This window comes from Penicillium brevicompactum, assembly GCF_028827555.1.
Source record: "Penicillium brevicompactum strain IBT 35665 chromosome Unknown utg000005l_segment0_segment0, whole genome shotgun sequence".
NCBI classification, from domain to species: domain Eukaryota; kingdom Fungi; phylum Ascomycota; class Eurotiomycetes; order Eurotiales; family Aspergillaceae; genus Penicillium; species Penicillium brevicompactum.
In genome coordinates, this window is record NW_026623208.1 from 4,696,567 (window position 1) to 4,714,316 (window position 17,750).

A 17,750-nucleotide genomic window follows, 5' to 3' on the forward strand; every position below is an offset into this window, starting at 1 on the left:
GATTTCAGCTCGCGATGGATTTTTTCCAGTCTCACCACTTGTGATTCAGTCTTTGCGACTTATTGCGGACTGCCGGGTGTTAACCAAATCCAGATCATACGGATTCTCTTCATATTGCGTCGCGGTCGCGGTACGGTGCATCGAGCGGCCAGATTGGCGAGACGCACGCGATGCGCGGGAGGCATGGCGCGCAATCGTTGCTCGCGAGGGAACCGTTGAGAGTGAATCGGTATCGCTATCATTGTCGCTTTCCACCGAGTCATCAGCGGATTTCTCCGCCGGCTCTTCGCGAACTGCCTGGTTCTTCTGAGCAAGGCGACGCATAAAGGCATCGGCCTCAGCTGCGTAGGTACACCGTTGTCTGATGCGGGCGCCGTATTTGTAGAAGATGAATGGGAAAGGAACACATGCAAGCGACAAAAACGCAGGAATCGATGACGCCCAATGGATGCCCAGGTTTTGGTACATGTACGTGGTGAAGAGGGGGAAGGCCATGCCGAACAGGGAGCGAAGTGCGGAATTGGCGGCTAGCACGGAGGCGGCGAAAATGGTGTAGGAGTCAATGAGGTAATTGAAGACACTGAGGAATACGAGAACCATGCCGAAACCAAAGGGTGCACCTGCTGCCACTGAGGCCATCCAGTGGATGCTTGGGGAGTTCGTCCAGGCGAACCAGAAAAGTCCAATAGGAAGGGCCACGCCGCCGACCATGCTTGGAGGAAGGCGTAGTTCTGGGGCCAGTCGGTCGGTTGTTTCGCGACATTTCCTCGCATAACGGAAGTTCTCTGGGAAGGTGTAGGCAACAGCTGCAACCATGCCGACAAGGATTCCCAAGAACGCTAGACCACCGATGCCTTCACTCCACCCGCGGACCTGTTGGAAGACGATCGGGTATGCGGCGAAGAGCATGTAGAGCGTGCCGTAAATGATAGACATATAAATAGAGAACAAAAGCACGATTGGTTCACGGAAAAGCAAGACCCATGGCCGCGAGAGTGCCGTTTTCAAAGTCTTGCCCATGGGGATAGGGCCGCGGTCGATATCGAGCTGACTGCGATAGACCTTTCCAGTCAAAGCTGACAACTTCTCCGCGCGACGGCGCAGAAGAACGGGCGCGTAGGTTTCTGGCAGCAAGAAAATGATACAAAGCCAGAGCAGACCAGAAAAAGCAGCAAGGAATCCCTCTACCCATCTCCAACCTGCTCCAGTGGCCAAGAAACCACCAATGACAGGTCCTAGGGTAGGTCCCAGGAACGGTGCAGCGGCAAATAGACTGATCGCAATGCCGCGCTGGGAAGCAGGGAACATATCGGCAATTGTGCCACCTGCATTTCCGAAAGGGGAAGAGCCAAAAGAGCCTGCTAAAAAGCGTAGAATAATCAATGTTTGAATATTCGTTGCGCCAGCGGTTCCAGCGTTGAATGCTGTCAGAAACATAAAGGAGATGGTGAATATGTGTCGGCGACCAAAGATCTCGCTAAGAGGCGCCCAGATTAATGGTCCGATTGCGAAACCAAGCACGAAGAGTGATACACCTAGAATGACGACTTCCTCGACGACGTCGAATTCCTCCATCATTTGGGCCATACCACCTGAAAAGGCAGAGGAAACCAAGGAGACAGCGAGAGTAACAAACGAGACGAGAAGTGTGATTGCCCATTTCCGCGCTTGCGGAAAATTCATGGGATTGCGAGGATCAGCTGGGATCCAGGTCACAGGATGAGGATCATCCTCAGTTCCCGAGCCTGTGTATGGAAATCGCAAGACTTCCTCTGTGACGACCTTTTGATCAAATACCATGCGCCAGAATGGGATGGTGGACGGCAGTGTGGCCTCGCCGTCTCCATTCTTAGGAGCTGTCATGTTGGGAGGATCCCTGCGGGATTTGATACTGAGCGACGATCTGGGGAGCGTCTCGCAGTACCCGATAGTGCCAGAATGACAAAAGATGCAGAATCAATCAACCAGAAGTCGACCGTCAAAATCTGAGAAACATAGTGAAAAAAAGCCCCCACTTTGATAGCAGCCGAAACAGGCCTCGGCTTAAATTCGACGAATCATGGCTGTCAGAGTTTTGCATTGTCCCTGCATATCTTTCGGCATGGATTTGCCGAGTGGCTCGAATGGCTGCGGTGGGGAAGAATTCCATTGTGTTTCCGGCCGTGGGCTGTTTCCGGCCGATGGGATTTTGCGGCCCGAAAGCTTGAGTGACTTGGCAGTGCAAAATAGTTGCGTCGATTTCAACGTCAAGTCTACCTTTGAGCTGTTTGAATAGCCATGAGGATTCGGCCCTCACAATGATTATTGACACTGTGGCAACTGCTCAGTGGGGCCTCGTTGACGAATGAGGTTGAAAATTCTCCACTAGTCTTGCTGTCAACGCTTATCACATCACAAATATGCCCAAGGACGGACGCGATGGACGACATCGGCTGAGTCTGCAAAGACGCGGGGCCAAAATCAGAGCTTGAGCTTCGGTTCTGAGGCGCGTGGCAGCAAACAAAAGTACATCGTCACGTGAGCTGCAAAACAAAAACACTCCTGAGACCTCGAATTGGGGAGGATATCTTATCTCTGCAGAGTACTCTGATGAGAGCCGTTGAAAGCATCAATTCCCCCGGGCGGTTTTGGTAAGCTAAGCTAGTTAACGGACGCGAAAGCAATGCCAAGGCATAGAATCCCGGGCTGAATAGCGAGCATCCCGGGGCCAAGTACACACTATCAACGCACTATGCTTGGCGGGGACCTCGGGAGTATTGTTGAAGATAAGAAGAAACGGGGGAATGATAAGTGGAATTTAATCTAGAAATGGGGACGAGTAGCCATTTGGTGGGCAAGGTGAAAGTCATTCACTAAAACATGCAACTTGACAGCAAAATTACTCGCAGCCTACCCAACCAGTCCTTAACCTTGCAAGGTTGGAAACCTCATTCTGCCATGATTTCTGACCATAGTAAGACTTTCCCCACAGTGGATAGCCCTGGAAGCCCGATTCATACCCCGAAACTTTCGGGCTAACCATCAACCGGATTGGTAATCCATGAGGGGCACCTCAAGTGGGACGACTTGTACATCAGGAGAAACATCTCTATCTAACCTCAATTCGATACACAAGCCCTGTAACTACTTTCCACCATGACTGTATCTCACTATACACTTTTCGATATCCCCTCCGGCAAGGCACCATCGGTGACATGGACGCCGAACCCCTGGAAGAGTGAGTCACAACCAATGAACCTCGGTGGCTGACTTCAATCAAGATGGACTAAATAATTACATTCCAGCTCGCCTTCTTCTGAACTTCAAAGGACTCGACCACCAAACCCAATGGGTAAGCCTCACATGATAGCCGAAAATCTGAACATTAATGCTAACAGTCAATGAAGGTCGAGTACCCAGACATCAAGCCCACACTGGAAAGCCAGTGCGTGTCACATCCTTCTTTTCCCCCTGAGTGTATGAAGCTGACTTGATTTCCTCAGTGTCGCACCCAACGAAAAGGGGATGCCATACTCAATTCCTACCATCGCTAGTCCTGATGGAACGTATGTGATGGACTCGCGCAAGATCGCAAACTACATTGAGAGCAAGCACCCCCTTCCCTCTCTCCACTTGGACTCTGTCTACCTTGAGAAGGTTGAGCGCCTCTGGTCTCAATACATGGGTGCAATTATGCCCATTTTCTTGCCTCGGGTCCCAAAGCAGGTTCTCAACCAGGAAAGTGTGCCTTACTGGAACAAGACTCGTGAAGAGTGGATCGGAATGTCGTTGGATCAATTGAGCCAGGAGAAGGGCGGCGAAAAGGCTTGGAATCAGGCAGAGCCAATTCTCCGTGAAGTCACAGCTTTGTTAAAGGAGAATGAGGGGCCTTTCTTCTTGGGAGACACTCCTAGCTATGCTGATTTGACGTGGGGCAGTATCATCCTCTTCCACCAGGCCCTTGGGCAGGATGTCTTCGATGAGGCATTGAAGAGAGGCGGAGATGCACAGGTTCTTCTGGATCTGCTGAAGGCTATCCAACCTTGGGTCTAGATGTTTGATCAAGCCCTGGAGGTATTCAGAATATATTATCAAGAATTGGATACCAACATTGGAGCTCAAAAAATTGTCCAAGTGCTAGCAGACTAGGTAGCAACCGGGGCGAGTCAGTCGGGTAGTATAATGCAGCTCGGTTTACCCCAGTACGTTATTTATCACGCAGATGATGAGACCCCGCGACCCCGCAGTTCAGTATAGAAACCAAATTCCCTGCCTGCCTTTCCCCCAAGCGGAGCAATCCCAATCAGCAGTCATAGAAACACTCGTTCATTCATATGATGACAAGCCCTCTCTTTCCCGTGCCACCAGGCACCGAGACCGTCCAGATCCGAATCATTGACACAACCACGCGGATAAAAAAGCTCCCAGTGAGCTATCTCATGCAACCACCAATGGAAGGGTTAATTCATATGCCTGACATGCCATCCTGGTCCTTCCTGATTGAACATTCCTCCGGTCAAAAGCTTCTCTACGACCTTGGTGTACCGAAGGCCTGGCACTTGTTCTCGCCTTGTATTCTCCAGATCATCGAGGGGTCGTCATCAGAGCTTACTGTCGAAAATGATGTGGTTGATATTTTGAACACTAACGGGATAGAAGCAGATCAGATTTCCGGAATCATCTGGAGGTCGGTGATAACCTTGTCGCACCAATCAACATGCACATGCTAACACCCATGCAGCCATTGGCATTTCGACCACGTCGGTGATCCATCGCGATTTCCACCATCCACTGATTTGATCGTTGGGCCAGGATTCAAAAATGCATTCTTACCTGGCTATCCAGCCATTCCCGACTCTCCTGTTCGCGAAAGTGACTTTGCGTAAGCTCAGAATCCAAAGCCACTACTTGGAGTGATACTGATTCTTCGTAAAGTGGAAGAAATCTACGAGAGATTGATTTCTCCGAAGGCGTCAAAACTGGCCGCTTCCGTGCCTTTGACTTCTTCGGGGATGGCTCGTTCTACCTTGTCGATACTCCGGGTCACGCTGTGGGCCATCTAAGCGCACTTGCTCGGACCACAACGAGTCCAGATACCTTCATCTTCCTGGGTGGTGATTTGTGCCACCATTCAGGTGAGATTCGGCCCTCTAGCCACATGCCTCTCCCCGCAGACCTGCCGGCAGCAATACCCGCTACGGCATGGCCATGCCCTGGGGCCGAAATATATCGAAAGATGCTTCTTCAACGTAACGGCTCTGCGGACAATCCATTTTTTGGTCCGGCGCCGATGGTTGGGGTTGATATCGAGGAAACAACGCAAACGATCGAGAAAGCACAGGACGCGGATGCAGAGAGCAACATCTGGTTCATTTATGCGCACGACACGAGCTTGATCGGAACTGTTGATCTGTTTCCATTGCCAGCGAATGATTGGAGAAAGAAAGATTGGCGGAGGAGGACTCTTTGGACTTTTCTTCGAGACTTTGATACAGCCATAAATCTTCAGAAATAGATGTTGGTGGTGGATTTTCTATTTGAACTGTTAATGAATGTACAACTTGCTATGTGCGATGATGATTGTTGATGAGTGCCAAATGCCAATCATCCAGCGGAGCCTTAGGAGGGCGCTGGAGCTCCAATAACAATAGCATTGTTTTGGTGATACTCCTGCTCCTCCTTCGAGCGTTCAAGGGCCAAAAGTAAACGAGTGGCACGAATATGCAGTTCTTCCCAGTCAGCATAAGACCAACACTCATAGACATGTTAACTCACCTTCCAACACAATTTCGTAGCCAACCCAAGCATCGTCATCCCGATCATCCTCGTGCATCAGCACGGGCAAAGACGGATTCCAAGATTTCGGTCGCACACGCATCTTCAACCCCACAGTCCGAGCCAAATCCACCCACAGCATATCGTCAGAGTCAGACGAGATCTGAGTCTCCTCCAGTCCCTCCTCTTGAGCTTCATCTGAAACTTTCTTCCACTTCCTGCTTTGGCGATACAACCAGTCCCTCCACAGACGAACAACCCCATCTTCAATAGTCGATGCACTCAACAGTAAAGAGGTCCCAGGTCTCACTTGCACTAGGCTAGCCACCACACATAGTTGAGAAAAGTCCTCGTACCCATCTAAGGTAACTTCACGTATCGCTTCTTCCTCTCTTTTTATCTTCAATTCCAATCATGTCAGCCCGCACGAGTCCTTCCCCCGAGAGAAACATCCTACCTGGCAAAACTCCAAACCGCCGTGCAACCCGTTCTTGTTCATCTTGGTTGCTTGCTTGGGGACGGAAGCGAGAGTACATTGCAGTCACTCTTTGCTGCATTGCATCGGCATCCTCGTAGAGTGTACCTGACGCGTGATCCTCACTCAGACCGTTTATACCGAGGTATTTGCAAAATGCATGAGGCTCTGTGAGCTTTGAGGTAGGGTGAAAACATTCCAGAAGCAATTGGTACTCCTTCAGTGGAGTGCTGAGTAGTAGACGGTGATGGAGGATGCGTAGAACTAGCGCATGAAATCGACGATTCACAGGAGCGAGAGGTAGGAGATCCCGAGTGGAGAAGTCGGATAAGATCTCGATGTAGACCTGAATAGCTTAGCTTATGCCACAGTCCTCCTCCATCAGACTTACCTCGTTGGGGAGGGAGTCCAGGGTCATTGCGGGGTTCCTCATGATATGGCTTTGGTACCCAATTGGGACACCAGGGTAATCAATTAGCCTTGATAGCTGGAATAGTATGTAAGAGAATCTCAGACCTGCCAATCAAAAGGCACGTATATTGTCGTATAGTTCAGTTGTAGTGGACATTCCAAACAGAAGGACCGACTGTTGACAGAAGGGACTGACGTCATCCGCGGGGATCAAACTCCCAATTTGTCGGCGGTCCACAGTTGGCACCCCACACGAGGTAGTGGGACACAATCATATTCGCCCTTTGACGGACATCCACAGTTGCGCGGTAATTAACTGCCTCTTTAGGATCCGCACAGGGCTCCCCGGACCAGATGTGCATGGATTTCCCCAGAAAACCGAGCGCGGGATCCCGAGCGATACCTCTACGGCTCACCGAGAGGACAATGACAGCGCCAAGATGAGGTATACCCGGCAATGGGAACATGTGGTTCATATACATGCGGTTTCTTCCGGCATGAGCGTAGCATCTGTAGTCTCTGCAGTTGTATGTTAGGGCGACCTCGCTTAGCTGACGTTGCTGGATTCTCCGGACCCCGCCTCCCCACCGGAGTCCAACCCGCGGAGTCAACGCCCTCCATTGCTGCATAAAATTTCCTCCCTTTCTCATTCCTCCAAGGTACTCTACCGTCGAATTCAATTCGCCATGGAGAACGTTCTTGACGATATCTCCCACCGGAGATACAATCCCCTTCGCGGATCTTCTATCTTGGTTTCCCCTCACCGGACCAAACGTCCCTGGCAGTAAGTGTAATCAAACGCAGTATTAGCAAACGCCATAGCTAAAAGCCCTAAAGAGGAGCGCAAGAGAGCGCCTCCAAGACCACCCTGCCCAACCACGATCCAGAGTGCTACCTTTGCCCCGGGAACAAGCGCGCGCAGGGCGATACCAATCCCAATTATGAAAGCACATTCGTGTTTGTGAACGACTACAGTGCCGTGAAGGAAGAACAGGCGCACTACGAGCCTTCGAACGAGGATGGTTAGGGCACACATAATACCTCACATACACCATACTTACAACCCGCAGAACTCGAGTCGCGCTTCCTCAAAGCTGAGCCTGTCACCGGCAAATGCTACGTACTCACATTTTCGTCCGCCCACAACCTCACCCTGGCTGATTTGAGCCCCCGCGAGATCATTCCCGTGATCGACGCCTGGACGGAGATCTATACCGCGCATCTTTCTCCCACCTCTCCACTCGCCCAGGTCGCACCCGCAACCACTCTGCCTCCGACGACAAACACCGCCAAGCCCAAGGAGCAATACCGCTATATGCAAATCTTTGAAAACAAGGGCGCAGCCATGGGATGCTCAAACCCGCACCCCCACGGCCAAGTCTGGACCACCAGCTCGCTGCCCGAAGAGCCGGCTGCTGAAATGGAGCAGCTGCGCAAGTACCGACAGCAGCACGGTGGTAGCCACTTGCTGGAAGACTACGCGACTTTAGAAAGTCGCAAGCAAGAGCGAGTCGTTTTCGAAAACGAGGCGTTCCTCGTCGTCTGTCCGTGGTGGGCAACATGGCCATTCGAGACAATGATCGTCAGTCGCACTCACAAGCGGGCCCTGGTTGATCTCTCGGATGCCGATAAGATGCTTCTTGCCGAAGCTATTGCGGAGATCACTCGCCGTTATGATAACCTCTTTGAGACGCACTTCCCGTACAGTATGGGAATTCACCAGGCACCGCTGGATGGCACCGCCGAGGAGGTTGAGGCCTCGTACTTACATTTGCACTTCTATCCCCCTCTTCTGCGCAGTGCCACAGTCCGCAAGTTCTTGGTTGGTTATGAGCTGATGGCGGAGCCTCAGCGTGATATTACGCCTGAGCAGGCCGCTGCTAAGCTCCGTGCTTGCGGGGGTGAGCTTTACAGGAGGAAGCTAGATTCCTAAGTAATCCTGAGGTACAAAACCTGTTATGTATGACAAAATTTGAGCCAAAGTCGTAGCGTTATATTAAATACATGCATATACATCATTTTGGATTATTAAAACCATCTAGGCACCCGGGTGGATTACATTGCGACGTGGGTATATGGTAAGGAGATAGGTGGTGTTCACTTTTCGATGTTTCCCTTCACTGCGTCAAAGCAGTGAGTTAAAAAGCCTTAGGGTCAATTTTCAACCAACACTCAAAGCTTTTCATCCCAACAGGCTTAAGCCAGGTAAACCTCGCGCTGGGTGATCATCCAAGCAAGTGAGGCAGACGCGACAATCAAGGGGCTCAAGAAGCGACCCTTCAGAGAGGCATTGCCGACAATCAGCTCTCCAACGAAGTGTGTGAGCGCGATTCCGTAGGTCCACATGGCCAGGTTGTACGCGACAGGGTTGTCAATGTTGTAGGCGGCGGTCATGCGAATGACAGCGGACAAGAAAGTCCAGGTACCGAAGACGCGGCCGGAGAGTGGGCTAGCGGGGACCTGGCCATTGCTGTAGAGCTGGGAGGTGTATGTGGTCGAGCAGTAGGCTTGCAGACTGTTAAGGGCGGAGACAACGGAGACCTGTGGCGGGGAGCGTTAGACCGGGGGATTTGACAGGGGGTAGTTGGGATTGTCGAATTGATTGCCCAATACATACAAAGACAAGCCATTTTGGGAGGATACCCTCGAATTGGGGCAGGTAGGTCAGAAATTGAGACATTGTGAACTCAATTGTTGGTTTGAAAAGAGGTGGTTTTCTTGTGATTTGTGAGAGGCCGAGGATGTTTCGATGTTTGGGATTCTTGGCGCTGATCTCTCCCCCAACAAGCTTCACCTTGGCTCAACTTTTTTCCATCTTCGATCAACTTTTGTCTTTTCAAGTTGCCAGTTCATCATGGATTTGTCGAAGTATACTGAGTGCCTCTCTCAATGGCCTGCCCATATTCCTGCGGGCTTGCCGACCTATGGAGCGTTGCTGCTCCTTGCGGCGGGTGCGCTGCAAGTTGGCTGTCACGTCTGGACGTTCGTGCGCGTGCTGCTCAGCCTGTTCGTGCTTCCGGGCAAACCGGTATGAACCTCAATCTCTGGAGACTATCCTTTTGCGAAGACGAAACTAATCCTGCAATTCGAATAGCTCCGCTCGTTCGGTCCCCCCGGTAGCTGGGCTGTTGTGACAGGTGCCTCCGATGGCCTGGGCAAGGAATTTGCTCTGCAATTGGCCAAGGCGAAGTTCAACATCGTTCTCGTTTCCCGCACAGCCTCCAAGCTGGAGACTCTCTCTGAGGACATCACCAAGCAGTTCCCCCAAGTGCAGACCAAGACCCTCGCAATGGACTTTTCGCAAAACTCCGATGCCGACTACGAGGCCCTCAACCAGCTTGTCAGCGAGCTGGAGGTCTCTGTTCTTGTCAACAACGTCGGTCTTAGCCACTCGATCCCCGTTCCTTTCGCTCAGACCCCCGCCGCCGAAATGGCCGATATCGTGACAATCAACTGCACCGGAACTCTGCGCGTCACCCAGCTCGTTGTGCCCGGCATGATGCAGCGTCGCCGCGGTCTGATTCTGACCATGGGCTCTTTCGGTGGTCTGCTTCCTACACCCTTCTTGGCCACTTACTCCGGCAGCAAGGCTTTCTTGCAGCACTGGTCCACCGCTCTTGGTGGTGAACTTGCTCCCTATGGTATCGATGTCGAGCTTGTCCAGGCTTACCTGATCACCTCTGCTATGTCCAAGATCCGCCGTGCTTCTGCTTCCATTCCTAACCCTCGCACTTTCGTTCGCTCCGTGCTTGCTAAGATTGGCCGCAGTGGTGGTTCCACCTCGTATGCTTACAGCTCCTCGCCTTACTGGAGCCATGGTATCATGGCTTGGTTCCTGACTTCTGTTGTTGGGACCATGGGCAAATTTGTTCTCGGACAGAACAAGTCTATGCACGAGAGTATTCGCAAGCGTGCTCTTCGCAAGGCTGAGCGTGAGGCCGCCAAGAAGAGCACTTGATTTCAGCTCTATATCATCACGAATGACTTGAAGACTTGTGCTACTATGATGGCACTCTTCAGGTGGTTTTCTATATATGATCTCCAATGCATGATGGATACGAACATGTAATACAAGAACCACTGGCTTTCGCTTATGACCACCGAGAGTATGTATCAGTAGCTTCAAACAATCCAGGTGTCCATGCCGCATTATGCGAAAGACGCATTTACTACGACTGGTGTACATTTTGGAGCAAACCTTGGAACACCACTCAGGTGACAAACATTAAGATTTGCTACTCAGAGGCTCCTCCCATGTCCCGTCACTGGGCACCCACAGACTTACCTGGTCTACAAATTGTACCTCTTCCCACATTTCAATCTACCTCACCTCCTCGCCGCGTCTTCCAAATCGCCACTCGCGTTTAATCCACATGGAGTCTACCTCAAAGATCCTGCAACTCCCTGCAGAGGTAATACTAATGATCCTGCCAAATCTTGCAGAGGAAGATCAAGTCTGCTTCTCACTGAGTTGCAAATACTTCTACAACTGCCTCCTCTCATTCCTGCGCGTTGAAAAACTACAACTTGCCCAGCCGCACCTTCTCCCTCGTGATACGTACCCGATTCTTTTCCCCCACATCAACAAAGAGCCAAGAATCGACCTGCTCCACCGACTCCAAAACGAAAATTGGGGATACTGCCACTATTGTCGGGCCCTACACTCTAAACAACGCTTTATAGACCCCCAGAGCGGATGCTGTTCATCGTGCCGGGGGCTATGGGGAAGCCCATGTTTTTGCGACGGTCCTTGCATGCCATATGCTGGCGTGGTAGAGCTCTGTCCATGTCTCACTATCTCCTTCTGTGACAAACTGCAAATATTGAGAGACACCATCGAGCAACAGGGATACAAGTTTGACTTCGGACCTTATGTGTGTCGCAAGCGCGAATCTTCTACGACATTGCGTCACATATGCAGCATCAATCATCCTACTATTGATACTCACCTACACACATCCATCGTGCCAGAAAGTCAGCAATCGAGGCAACATCTGCTCATTTTCGCCAAATATGAGTTCAATTTCTCCCACGAGGAAGCTCTACCATCCTTCGGTGCTGGACTTTTGTATTCGCAGAAAGATATCAAAGAATGGCTCAAAAAGGTCTTCACTGAAGCTGGGTCTAGCTTTTCAGGATGGTGCTGCAGAGAATCCGGCGTACCTGTCACTTCTCTTCCAGATGTTGAAGTCAAAGTTTCCATCAAGAAAAAGCATACTTTGACGGTATTTTTCAAACGGAATCTTGGATCTGTCGACTGGCCAGATGAACGTTGGACACACCACCGGCTGAATTGACTCTATTTGATCTGCATCTGGTGAGTAAACATGTTTCAACTTTTCCACCGTATCCCTATTGACATGAAATCGTATTGTCAGATACTGAAGGCGACGAGCAGCTGCGTGTTGAGACCCATGATGGTGCGAGGTGGGCTTGGACCTGTTTACACCAAGAATCCATGTTGCTAACTTGGCTGTCTGAGGGGCAGCAAAGAATAACAAACTGAAATACTTATTTTGCTTATTGGGAAATGGAGGCTCGCGGCAGTCAGCTTTCAACCACCAGCCCTATCGTTTTCTTTCCCGGCCAAAAGACCCAGGGGGACATTTACGCACAAAGGATCTGGTTGGCAACATGATTCCCAGGGCTTAGATGTTACTTCTGCCATACTGAAGGGGTGGACCTAGCGATTCGAGAAGAAGTTTTTGTCATCCTACAATGAAGGGAAATTTTTTCGGTTTGAATAACTACGAGCGCATCAATGGACAGCAGGGAGGGGCGGCCCTTCAACACTTCATGTAGGCTGATATTTTCTCGGACTCGAGGGCTGTTCATTCAAGGGGTTCACTGCTACTGTCAAGGTGTACGATAGGCGCGGGTTCCGGCCCCGGGGTTGGTCGATCTCTACAGGCTGACCTCGGGAAAACCCCCACCTACGGGCGTCTAAGTCAACGCTGGTGGGACTTAGCCCGTGTTGAGGGGAAAGAACCAAGTGAGCAGGATGCTGCCGGTGAAGGAGTAAATGTACCTATTGGAGGATTTGGTCGAGTCTATTTGGGTGTTTGAGCTTGCACCAACCCCCAGCCAGGGCTTGGAACGCCCGATGTAGATCATCTTCCACGATTCTAGGGTCTGAATAAATTGATATGTGAACATTGCCTATGTGGGAAGGCAAAACAACCTTGGAAGACATCCACCGATAAACTTATAGCTAAACTTTGTTTATACGAAGTTTTAGGCTATTTATGCCCATTCAAGTTCCAAGGTTGTCGGAAGAACGACAGGCTGATCCGTACCTAATCCACCCCCTCTAGCCAAGATGTATCGGATTCCAAGGTTCACGGAAGACTGCCGTCACTACGTAGCACGCTTATAGCCTCCAGATGTTCAATGAGCTCGATCACCACTCTTTACGATAAGGACATTGGATATAAGGAAAGATCATGCCCAGATATGCGAAGCAACGCAGCAAGACGCAAAGCTGTTGTGTTCGCGAATGGTTTGGTCTTTGGCCCCCAAAAATGGCAGACCCCAGTGTCGTGAGCCCCCATTTCAAAGCTCAAGGGATACGGAGTAGATTTGCGGCAAATATTGATCCCCCATAACTAAGACCAAAATTCGCACATCACTCGTAGGGACTCAATAACCCCAGATACGACTCGGCGAGACCCAGTGCGAGCCATGGATCGAGGCCTCAGGAGTGGCTCGGGCCTGTTTCATAAGGTCTGCCCCAATACACATGTATCTATTTACGTGCTAATTGTTTCATCGCCGTGACCTTGTTGGCTGTCTGACACCATGGTTCCTAAAATCGGAATCTCTACGGGAATACCCCTCGGTATTTTCCCGAGGTCTGAGCCTCAACATTGAGGTAATCCAGCGACTCAAGGGGGCAAATGTTGTATCAAAGCATAATACGGAGGCTATGGATCTATCATAGACTGCATAAGATATTCCGCCTATGGACCTGGAGACCATTTACGTAGGGCTGGAAGCGCTCCACGTCCACTATGGTAATATCTACCCGTCCACAGTGTTTCCGGTGGGTCCCGTATTGTCGACAAGTTGAAATAACAGAACAGGCGATCTGAGCACCTAAAAAGCACAATTAGAACAATCTAGAAACTGGCACCAAGACGCCAAGAGATGTCCGAACACCAAAACGTGCCTGTGAGATTCTACGGAAACACCAAAAAACAGACGGTGTAGATCGACCCGCACGGGAAGTGGAGAAGCTATGATGCGCTGGCTGTGTTAGTTTCCAGGTATGAAACGCGGGCGTAAGAGATTAATCAGGATAGCAGTTTCGAGAAATCCGCACAATGGAATGTTTGCCGCGTACTCGCATGCGTAACTACCACATCTAGGTAGACTATGAAGGCTCAATGTTCAATATTTAATATTGCTTCGGTAGAATTTCATAGATTTCGAAAACAGCTCGCAGAACAATCTACAAAGGTAACAAACTAGACCAAAAGCTTAAAAATTTGCCATGTTTTGCCAGTGTGGCAGAGCTCTTGTATCCGGGGGATCCTTGCTCGTTACGGTGTGATCTTACTATTTGTAGATGTCAACGTTATAATCCACGTTAGGTATTGGTCTTTGGTTCGTAGCCCCCGCCCTGCAGCGATCCGAGAGTCCTCGTATTGTCTGTCTCAGCTTTTGCATTTATGATTGTCTTAGGAATTCAACTTCACTTATTTCTCTCCTATATTCTTGCGATGGTCTTTGTATAGACTCCTCATGTCGCCTGCATCTGGTACACTCGTTCACTCCCTGGGTCACAACACCTTGGGAAAAGCCGATATTGCTGTTCAGACTATTTTCATGAATGTCTGTTTGATCGCGGTTGCTTTAAGATTGTGGTCCCGGAGATTACAATGGCTTTCGCTTCAAGTAAATGATTGTTTGATCCTTGGCGCAACGGTAAGTCTTGCGAGAAAACAATACAATCACACTCATTCAGAGTCCCCACAACCAATCTAACCAGACTGTAAGGACTGATTGTATGCACTTTAGTTCTTGATGATCGGTCGTTATGTGGTGGAAATCATTCTGGTTGTGCTATGTGGTATGGGCTTGCGTCCCACTGAGATAGTTCATATCGGAGGCAATGAGGTTGTGGTGAAATTCCTCGCGGTAGGTTACTTACCGACATCGTTTCCTTCATTTTCATTCAACAGTTCAACACTACATTCAAAGTGTCCGAAAATACTGACGTTTATCAGGTCACGTACGCGGGTGACCTCCTATGGATTGCGGTGGTCTGCTTGACCCAGCTGTCGATTCTCGACTACTACGTCCGTAACTTCGGCCAGCGCACTATCAATATACTTTCGTATATTGTCGCAGGTCTATGTCTAGCGCTTTCTATCGCCGGATTCTTTGCGACCGTGTTCACATGCGATCCACCGAAGAAGATATGGCACGAGAACGTCGACGGCCACTGCGGTGACCGTGAGATGTTACATACTGGCATCCACGCAACTGAGATAATTTTGAACTTCTTTATTTTAGCCCTTGCAGTTCCTTTCACATGGAACAAACCATTATCAACACCCAGGAAGTTCGGGCTGGTGGGAACACAAGCTCTAGGGCTAGTGTAAGTGACTCCAAATATCCATGTTTCAGCTCCGGTAAAGGATTCGCTAACCACTGGACTAGAGTTATCGTCATCCTTGCAGTCCGCACGAAACTAGAGTTTAAATCCGAATCAGCAAACTCAACACACTTCGCAGTCAGCAAGTCAACCCTGACATGTATTGTGCCTATATTGGGTATCATCACTGCATGCCTTCCAATTATATCTCCAGCCATTCAAACCGTGTCTGGTCGCCCATCTCTTACACCGTCGACTCAAACTTTCAGCCCAGATCCAGGCTCGCGGCATTGGGACTCTAGAGCCCTTACGGGCATGCGGCTAGAGGAACCTGAAATGCCTCTTGTCACTGTCCATCCACATGTCATGGCCAAGGCAGGATATCTTGCCCCCGGACATATTCGCATAACCTCTGACTGGGAGATTCATTCGTCGCGCGGCTCGACAAGGCCCGACAGATCATCTGTGCGGCGGTTTTGAGTATGGTTACTTTGAGATTTATTAATGTTATGCTTCAGGTCTGGAACCTAAAGTTGATCTATCTTATTATTCTGCATCCTTGTCATCTTAATACATACATATACTTGATATCAGTGAGATAAATTTAGGGATTATGCTAGGAAAACAATGTGTTTGTTTTAGGACATAAAAGTAGTTGCTTATAATACATCATCAGCAAATTTTTGAATATTCATCCAACTTTCTGGTTGGCCAATTGGCCTAGTGGTAAGGCATCCGTTTCCGGTGCGGGAGATCGTAGGTTCGAATCCTGCATTGGTCGTTTTTTTGCCCTGTTTACTATCAGGTCCACTCTATCCATGGATGGTTCATTGGGGATAGCGTCAGATAACATACCTTGATGCTTCTGCCAATTTTTTCATCTGTATGGAAATCTTTGGCTGCCTTGTGTAAGACGACTCGGCACATTCATTTAATAAATTGGTGCTGAGTAAATCTACATACCCTCCAGGGCTTCTGCTTGATGGTATCTGGGGGTCATGGATTCCCCGGGTGTGCACGGGTGCGTGGGGGTCTTGATTAGAAACCAACCTGGGGGGTCCCGGGGCCCCTCGTCTTGCGAAGCCATCCCCGCACTATACTTACACCCTTTTAAGATAGATTCAACACATTCACACAATGCAAACCGTGTTTATGTAGGGCTGTCATTGCAGCGTCGATACTGCAGGGAATGATCTCTCGCGTACTGACAATCTTCACAGTACAGGTGCCAGTGGCTACATCGGCGGGGATATCCTCGCGGGATTGGTTGCAAAACATCCTGATCACACTTACCGATTGCTGGTGCGGAGTGAGCAAAGTCAAAAGCAAATATCGGCAGCTTATCCATCGGCTATAATCGTCCCCGGAGGTCTCGATGATTTTGAATTGATCAGACGTGAATCGAGCAACGCGGACATTATCATACGTAAGAATGTCTGTGATTTTACGCTTGAGATAAGATTACTGATGCGATCATGAGCCTCCAGACACTGCCGAAGCGGCGGACCATCTTCCTGCTGCGCAGGCTATTGCCAAAGGAGCTATAGAGGGGCATTCACCCGATAAGCCGGTCTACTGGCTGCATACGAGTGGAGCTGGTATTTTCTCATCTTTCGATGATGAGGACAAGACATACGGCCAGAGGAGTGAGGTCGTTTGGGACGATGTGAAAGACATTCAGAAAATCGTCTCGTTCCCAGATCATGCAATGCATCGGGATGTTGACAAGACTGTCTTCAATTCAGGCGCTTCGGCCGCTGATATCTTGAAAGTGGCAATCATATCTCCGACGACAGTTTATGGTATCTTCCGACGTTGTGTGAACTGGAAGCACAAGATTTGTTCTAACATAGATTGCAGGGAGAGGTCGAGGTCCTTGTTCTCAACGCAGCAGGCAAATATATGAGATGGCCAAGTTCATTCTTGCGCAGAACAAGATTCCAAAGATCGGGACTGGTGAGGCAATTGGCTCCAACGTTCATGTGCACAGTGTGACAGCCTTATTTATTCGGTTGTTTGAATCTGCCTTGCAGCGGCGAGATGAGGAGCTCCTCTGGGGCTCGGAGGCATATTACCTCGCTGAAGAAGGGGAGCACTGCTGGGGTGAAGTGGCCGACACTATCGCAGAAGTGGCTCTCAAGAAGGGCTTTTTGCAATCCACTCCCACCAAAGTGTTCCTTGACAGGGTATCCGCATTCAAACTGGCGGGATTCGAGGCCACAAGTTGGGGGAACAACATGCGATGCCGGGCAAGCAGAGCTCGATCTCTTCTCCAATGGCAGCCCGTGGGCAAGGCCCTTGAGGAGGAGCTCTCACAAATTGTAGATGGAGAGTATAATGATTTGAAGCGGGGCTCATAAATGGATTGCTTCTTCCATGACCCTACAGCTTAGAGCGTGCTAGTACTGATCAATGATAGCACTGAATAACATCATTTCTGATAAGGGCCTTACATTCTATCTCCCTGTCACTACAGGACGCTAGATCGGAGATTATATTCACATTACTCCA

The 17,750-nt window shown here is 49.9% G+C and overlaps 9 protein-coding genes across 9 annotated transcripts; 6 read left to right on the forward strand and 3 right to left on the reverse strand.

Moving 5' to 3' along the window:
- Window positions 1-45: 45 nt before the first annotated feature.
- N7506_007644 (MFS transporter) lies at window positions 46-1,863 on the reverse strand (the record flags this gene model as incomplete). Its single annotated transcript, XM_056956937.1, has 1 exon — window positions 46-1,863. The coding sequence occupies one exon, from the start codon at window positions 1,861-1,863 to the stop codon at window positions 46-48; it is 1,818 nt and encodes a 605-aa protein (XP_056811271.1).
- A 1,272-nt stretch (window positions 1,864-3,135) lies between these two features.
- On the forward strand, window positions 3,136-4,032 carry N7506_007645 (glutathione S-transferase family protein; the record flags this gene model as incomplete). The annotated part of the gene is made up of 4 exons (XM_056956938.1): window positions 3,136-3,217; window positions 3,285-3,331; window positions 3,378-3,424; window positions 3,483-4,032. The coding sequence occupies 4 exons, from the start codon at window positions 3,136-3,138 to the stop codon at window positions 4,030-4,032; spliced, it is 726 nt and encodes a 241-aa protein (XP_056811272.1).
- Window positions 4,033-4,316: 284 nt separating this feature from the next.
- Window positions 4,317-5,494, forward strand: N7506_007646 (MBL fold metallo-hydrolase; the record flags this gene model as incomplete). Its single annotated transcript, XM_056956939.1, has 3 exons — window positions 4,317-4,666; window positions 4,721-4,861; window positions 4,915-5,494. 3 exons carry the CDS (start codon window positions 4,317-4,319, stop codon window positions 5,492-5,494), a joined length of 1,071 nt encoding a protein of 356 aa, XP_056811273.1.
- A 104-nt stretch (window positions 5,495-5,598) lies between these two features.
- Window positions 5,599-6,647, reverse strand: N7506_007647 (uncharacterized protein; the record flags this gene model as incomplete). The annotated part of the gene is made up of 4 exons (XM_056956940.1): window positions 5,599-5,708; window positions 5,755-6,154; window positions 6,183-6,575; window positions 6,621-6,647. 4 exons carry the CDS (start codon window positions 6,645-6,647, stop codon window positions 5,599-5,601), a joined length of 930 nt encoding a protein of 309 aa, XP_056811274.1.
- Window positions 6,648-7,326: 679 nt separating this feature from the next.
- On the forward strand, window positions 7,327-8,573 carry N7506_007648 (UDP-glucose:hexose-1-phosphate uridylyltransferase; the record flags this gene model as incomplete). Its single annotated transcript, XM_056956941.1, has 3 exons — window positions 7,327-7,424; window positions 7,478-7,662; window positions 7,711-8,573. The coding sequence occupies 3 exons, from the start codon at window positions 7,327-7,329 to the stop codon at window positions 8,571-8,573; spliced, it is 1,146 nt and encodes a 381-aa protein (XP_056811275.1).
- A 263-nt stretch (window positions 8,574-8,836) lies between these two features.
- Window positions 8,837-9,320, reverse strand: N7506_007649 (Erg28 family protein; the record flags this gene model as incomplete). Its single annotated transcript, XM_056956942.1, has 2 exons — window positions 8,837-9,181; window positions 9,258-9,320. The coding sequence occupies 2 exons, from the start codon at window positions 9,318-9,320 to the stop codon at window positions 8,837-8,839; spliced, it is 408 nt and encodes a 135-aa protein (XP_056811276.1).
- Window positions 9,321-9,494: 174 nt separating this feature from the next.
- Window positions 9,495-10,598, forward strand: N7506_007650 (ketoreductase; the record flags this gene model as incomplete). The annotated part of the gene is made up of 2 exons (XM_056956943.1): window positions 9,495-9,668; window positions 9,735-10,598. 2 exons carry the CDS (start codon window positions 9,495-9,497, stop codon window positions 10,596-10,598), a joined length of 1,038 nt encoding a protein of 345 aa, XP_056811277.1.
- Window positions 10,599-14,383: 3,785 nt separating this feature from the next.
- On the forward strand, window positions 14,384-15,719 carry N7506_007651 (uncharacterized protein; the record flags this gene model as incomplete). Its single annotated transcript, XM_056956944.1, has 4 exons — window positions 14,384-14,566; window positions 14,660-14,779; window positions 14,869-15,242; window positions 15,305-15,719. The coding sequence occupies 4 exons, from the start codon at window positions 14,384-14,386 to the stop codon at window positions 15,717-15,719; spliced, it is 1,092 nt and encodes a 363-aa protein (XP_056811278.1).
- A 657-nt stretch (window positions 15,720-16,376) lies between these two features.
- Window positions 16,377-17,599, forward strand: N7506_007652 (nucleoside-diphosphate-sugar epimerase; the record flags this gene model as incomplete). Its single annotated transcript, XM_056956945.1, has 4 exons — window positions 16,377-16,393; window positions 16,460-16,665; window positions 16,727-17,041; window positions 17,100-17,599. 4 exons carry the CDS (start codon window positions 16,377-16,379, stop codon window positions 17,597-17,599), a joined length of 1,038 nt encoding a protein of 345 aa, XP_056811279.1.
- Window positions 17,600-17,750: the final 151 nt, after the last annotated feature.